We start from the raw sequence: 6,652 nt of genomic DNA, 5'->3' as shown, positions 1-6,652 counted from the left end.
TATATGTTCCTTTCTTTTCATTGATCTGGTAGTGTTATACTTGAATATAATCAATCTAATATGTGTGTGAGTATACGGTCATATATATATATATATGACAAAAAACTGTTAGCCGATAAAAACTAAAGCAATGAAAAATCGACTTAATTGATTTGATCTAATTCCAATATTTGAAAAACAAACTCAAACCGATACATGAACACCCCGGGTTCTCATTAATCTCTAACATGCACACATCCGAACCATGTACCCAGAGGTGGATGTATATTTGAAGATTGCTTTGTCATTTGAAAACTGTGCAAGTAATAAACCAATGCCTCACAATTTTTATTTTGTAATTAAATGGATTTGCGACAATCAAGTTGTTTATATTGTCAACAAACAGGCACTATAGTTTATATGAGAACCAGCATCATTAATCATTCAACTTAGTTCATGAGAACTACAAGTGTAACTACCTTTCTGAAGCCGTAAAAATTAGAGCTCATAACGAAAAAGTTTAAACTATGATTGCCACAAAATTAACTACTTAATTTAGATAGTGCTAGCTTTACAAAAACATCCACTCTTGATCTTGCCCCTGGAGAATCTAGACCAAGTTGGACTTGTGTAGGATACAAAATAATAAGCAAGTGTGGTACGCAAAATTTGTCCATTACTAGCATTACACAACCCCTGAAGGAAGGCGCAAAACCAGCTGTCCTCCGAAAACACTGCAATACATTCAGAAAATAAGAAGGATATGGTCAATAGAGAAGCATTGTGAAAAGCAAAAAAGGCATGGTTTGCTCATATTAAAGAAACGCCGTGGACATGTGATGCTTATTCAACCTTTTAACGTAGTAGTAACAGAAGTCTGCTAAGATGAATGTCTGAACAATTTCAGATATAAGCACCATTGAAGGCCATAAACCATGACCTAATGCTACTAGTAGATGGCCGTTACTGTCCAAAACCTGTCGTCAGCCCAAGAGAAACTCAGAAGGTTAGTACAAATGAACAGCATGCATGCAAAAATGGATCTAAAGCTGACAATCTTCCTCAATCTCCAATCGTAGACTTAAGCCAATGAACAATATTCTCATATATGAAATTTGTTCAACCACAAGAATCTCAAATTACAACTATCATATAAAAAAGGATACATTGGTCAACAAACTGAAGATGTTTTTAAAGGTCCTTCATCAGTTCCTACAATGTAGTCAGTACTAGGTGCACAACCTGACTTTGTGCAAATTAATAAAAGTGACGCTTAGACATGCACCATAAGGCACTTATCAAAATCTAGGACAGTAACTAAAGCGCCATATAATCTACTCATTTTTCCTTCAACTAAGACTATTCCAATCCATGCTAGTTCAAATTATTATAGTAGCCAAATAAGATACTACCTCTACACCAAATATGAAGGATGGAAACCTTGTCAATGAAAATTTATGGGATTTATGCCATTTTTGAAGTTTGCAAATCAAACCTGGAGAACCCAATGAGCGCAACTTAAGAACCTCGCAACACCCAAGGCAAATACATAGTGAGCTGTGAATGGTTCAACTATCTGTAGACAATATACCAAATATGTTGTCAGAGCTTACAAGAACATTTGATCCAACTTCCTAGCCAGAACAAAAGAGAGCAAATCTGTATGTTCATCAACAATGATCAGTAATTATACCTGAGTGTTTTGCATTACACGAAGTTGAGGAAGCACAGAAACCGCCTCCAAGTAAACACAGAAAGCCCAGAAGATTCTATTGATCAAGTGATGTGATGTTGATGGATGAATTAGCAAGGCTAAGGCAGCACAAGGGATCACCTGGACAAAAGTGTGTTAAAATAATTTACTTCTAAAAGATAAGACAGAGAAGAACTCTATACAGCATGCATCACAGAGAGTCATGCAACCAAAATCCAAAACAATCAAAGAATAATAAAGATGATGAAATATTTGAAATAACTTTTTAGGATAAAGTAAACATTTGAGATCATTTCTAGTTGAAGTTTTATACAACTTGACATGGACTATACATCATACAAAAGAGAGAATGAAATTCCTTTCCTTGAACCTTCATATCTACTCCAAATGCATTCTTATAAAGAGACTTCACTCTACAAATTTCATCATCTTACAAATCTGCCTTTAGTACAAATCACAAGATGATTTAATCTTAAGGAATTTTACAAAGAGAGATTAACCACATGGATCTTCTAATTGAATTGAAACTATTATTTAACATCAATACAAATACAGTCTCGCTTCACTAGTACAGGTATAAGCGGTATGTGGTAGGCTGGTAGCTATATCTATCAAAGATCATTACATCAATGTATGGACTACCAACTAGACCTTGTATGAAGCACATATATAAGTGAGATTGTTTGAAGACTTACCACATAATAAATTGAACAATTGTCTTTGTCCTCCATGTAACTTGATTCAAGATTTACTCGGATCGTAAAAATAACCCATAAGGTTGTCCCCAATGTAGTTAAATCAAGTAAGGTATGTATATCATATTCCATGACAAAACTACAATACAGTCTGACAGCCAAAAACAGAGCAGTGAGCTCCTGGGATTTGAGTGAAATCCCTGCAATAGTATGAGAGTTACAAATGATCAGTGGCACACAAAAAATAAAGACTAATATGGAAATCAAGAAAAGCTAGCATAGGATTGATGTGGGATAAAATTGAGAAGTAGGTTTCCTTTTTTATTTTTTTAAAAATCCAGTTTATAAACAACAACATACCCAGTGTAATCCCACAAGTGGGGCGTAGGGAGGGTAGGATGTACGCATACTATACCCCTGCCTTTGTGAGGTAGAGAGGCTGTTTCCGATAGACTCTCAACTCAAAAGGGAGGTATGCGAACCAGATTGAAAGAAGTGACAACAAAGTAGCAAGATACAACAAATGCAGCATTGGATAGTAATACCCAACAAAGAATACAAACTATGCGATAACTGAATAATACTACTAAGAGGAAAAATGGAGGCTAGCCTACACCCTCACCTACACAAAAAATGACAACACTCAGCTACCTACTAACCTTTTAGCCTAATCCTCAACCTACATATCTTCCTATCTAACGTTATGTCATCGGTTAGATGAAGTTGTGGATATAAGGAAAACAAACTCAAAAACTATAATTAACAGATATAGAAGAGTACATCACCATTTACTAAAGAATAACAATAAGATAAATGCTATCTCATGTAAAAACTAATAAGGGCCACATGACCATGAAAAGGTTACAGCATTCTACCAATAATGATACCACTATTACCTAGCATAACCATCTCAATAGAACACACTGATTTTACAACATGTATGAATTATGAAAATGAAGTAACATGATATATAACACAGAAATTGTGAAAAAGGCTTTGGCGTTTGCGGAAGTAATTTTGAATTGAAAACAAGAAAAAATGCTCTCACCATCCATGTTACAATGCAACAAAATGAATTTTGAGGTTATATCCAGAGGCTAAGTTTAGCCCCATAAAAAAGATTGATTGTGAATTGGGATTAGACAAGATTGTTTGCCTTATGTAGATAATGACACATCTAGGTTAAGTCATCTAAGAAACATGAAAGCAAAGTAAGTGGATAAATAGATGAGTGTTATGGGAGCTTTATGCATAGGAAAAGACCTAAGAAAAAGACAAATTTTAGAGAAGAGTTGTGACACCAACAATGTTATATGGAATAAATGTTGTGCTTCTAAGGCCCAACAAACCCACAAAATGAATGTTGCAGAATTCAAATGTTAAGATGGAAAAGTGGTTATACAAAATTGGACAAGACTATACATGATCATATTCAACAAGAGTACAAATATCATACAAATGATGAAATGCAAGGAGGTCGACTCAGATCATCTGGTCATATCCTTATGCAACAGTCCTTGGGGACGCTATTATGATAGTTGAAGGTGATATAACGAGGTAGACCTAAGGTCTCAGGGAAGAAAATTGTTTCCGAAAGCAGACAACCAAAATTAATATGGATTTAGCTGCGAAGATATTATAACGGAAGAAAATAATCAAAATAGGAAATCACACTATTTGAGCTTAAGGCACATTTTTTGTTGTTATTCTTACACAAATCTGGTCTTCTTATGTTGGTTAGCCACTTGCATGTCCGTGTAAATATGAGATCCAGAGAATCTCCAGTTTTTAGATAACTCTTAATTAGCCTTAAAATATCAATCATTCAGTATTGAGATAAATGGGCCTGAGTAGAGCAAAATGAATACAGAGGATTCATCCAGCCAACCCCAACTAGTTTGCAGTTGAGGCATAATTGATTAGTTGATTGATATGCCAAGTCGTAAGATACAAACAAACTGAAGGCAGGTAAATACAGTTCAGGCACTTATGCTTCTTTAGAAAAAATAATAATGCTTTAGGCATCTCATTCTAACAGACTGTCACTACCAAAGATCCCGAGAGCAAATGCTCGACCTCCTCTTCACCTGCATTGTGCTTATTTAGAAAGAATATAGAGGACGCAATTGTATGAGAAGAATCCTTCAATCATTTTTTTGAGTAAAAAGAATACTTTAATCATTACCCCACCATCTATTCCAATAACTACAAGATGCCAGACTGCCAGATCGCTAGTCATTAAGGTAGCTGCAGAAAAAACAGTCTTCAATACTCCTTCCTTATGGAGTATAGTATGTTTTCATACAAATACAAATGATTCATGACTAATGTAGTTGCTTCAACCAACCCAAAGGTGGCAATGAAAAGCAAAAGTTAATATATGCATAGTACCATAAAATTCATCAGTCACATTCGTTACGTCAAAGACTCCACAACATCAATATCATCCAATACAGCAATAGGTGGACTACAAAGGCCTAGCATACAACTAAAACTAACAAGATTCAATGTAAAAATACATTAAACGCATTCATCGAAGACCATAAAATTCCCCAATATGAGTTTTGCTAAAGCATAGTGTCTATATTACAATTGTAAAAATAGTCTAATCCTAATAGTAGTCAGTTCAGATGATTCAAACAGCTAATCCTCACTAGTTCGGAATCAAGGTTAAGTTGATTGATTAATAAAATTAGTATTCTTTTTCCAAAGAGATTCTAAATTTCAACCCAAGACTATCAATCAATACAGATCTCTTAAAAGCACCAATTTTCCTGCTTCCCGTATTCGACAACAATCAATTACAATATATAAGCAGCATTCTAATGTTGGATTGTTACCAGCACAAGTTTTTTCTTTCGTGAGCTTATAGATAAGGACAGAGATTCCGATGGCGTGAACAGCCTCGGCGGCGACGAAAAGGTTGTCGTGATCGTGGACAATGGCACGTAGCAGCACCAGAATCATCATGCCGGCGACTACCGCCAGAAAAGCCTTTACCTTTGGAGGTTGCCGTTTAACCCATGTTGACACGGCGTGGATCGGCCTCCTCGGCGCCTTCATACTGCTTTCTTGATGTGCTAATTCGAAGAAAACAAAATCGACTATCAACGGAAAATTGGAGCGTTCGGATACGTCGATGATATATATATATATATATATATATATATATATATATATATATATATATATATATATATATACTGTGTATATTACCTTATTTCGTAACTTCTCCTTTGTAATAAAACCTGTTTTATTAAGAACTAGGAGTACTGTGTGGAAAAAAATTGATTGAATCAAATTAAATTTTGATTTGGTTTAATTTTATATTTTTAAAAAATTGATAATATTTAGTTTTATATATTTATATATATAAGTATGATATATAAGTTTTCATTAAAATTAATTTAAGAAATCAAAAAAGGTCAAAACAAAAAGTTAGCAAAAGGATCAATATTTTTTATAATTATATATTTACATATTGGGTTAACTAATTGTTGGTAAAATAAGCTAGCAAACACAAAAGCAATTTTGCTAGTTGCTCAAACTGAATGGTGTTTTGTGAGATTTGACACTATGAAGTTAAACATAATTGAGTTCTAGTATAAGAATTATAAGATTCAAAATGGTACGAAAATAATTTTTTTTAATGAATTGTTGTCTTCTTTTTTCATTTGAATAAATCATTTCTTTTACTTTGGTGTATGGTTAATAACAGAATAATCGAACCAAAACCGATAACAAGCAAACTAATTAAATTATTTTGGTTTTGATTTAAATAATTTAATAACCAATTAAATTTGTTTGATTTTGATTTTAATCAATAACTGATCTGTGGACACACTAATTTGGAGACTTGTTAAAAAAAGAAGACTATGAGACTAAATAAATGGAATTATTATATAAATGAACTACTCTAATAATATTTCATATCTTGGGACAAGGCAACAATATTTCAATGTTAATTTTAGATAAATTTTTAAAAAGTCGAAAATAAAAAATTCGAAGAGAAAACATTATTTCGTTTAATTAGCTGAATGAATACTCCATCATGAAGTTTGATGAACTATTTGTTTATATTTGGTCATACAATCTAACAACTTTAGTTGGATTGGATTAACCAATTGAAGATGTAATCACATCACCTATATCGTGATCGTGATGTGCATAAATACTGATTAGTATCCATAACTTTATATTAAAATTTTAATGATAATCTGTAATTGCAATTATGTGTAAAATTTATTTGCCTTGACTTTGGATA

At 33.3% G+C, this 6,652-nt stretch overlaps 1 protein-coding gene across 1 annotated transcript; it reads right to left on the bottom strand.

The window, feature by feature from the left end:
• Nucleotides 1-507: 507 nt before the first annotated feature.
• On the bottom strand, nt 508-5,531 carry LOC129877688 (uncharacterized). Its single transcript, XM_055953216.1, has 6 exons — nt 5,229-5,531; nt 2,389-2,588; nt 1,673-1,813; nt 1,475-1,555; nt 832-956; nt 508-713 (listed from the first exon to the last, which is right to left on the bottom strand). Exons 1-6 carry the CDS (start codon nt 5,449-5,451, stop codon nt 665-667), a joined length of 819 nt encoding a protein of 272 aa, XP_055809191.1. The 5' UTR covers nt 5,452-5,531; the 3' UTR covers nt 508-664.
• Nucleotides 5,532-6,652: the final 1,121 nt, after the last annotated feature.

Source organism: Solanum dulcamara, chromosome 12 (assembly GCF_947179165.1).
Source record: "Solanum dulcamara chromosome 12, daSolDulc1.2, whole genome shotgun sequence".
Classification (NCBI taxonomy): domain Eukaryota; kingdom Viridiplantae; phylum Streptophyta; class Magnoliopsida; order Solanales; family Solanaceae; genus Solanum; species Solanum dulcamara.
Note: the sequence above shows the minus strand (reverse complement) of the source record. Positions and strands in the feature narration are given on the sequence as shown.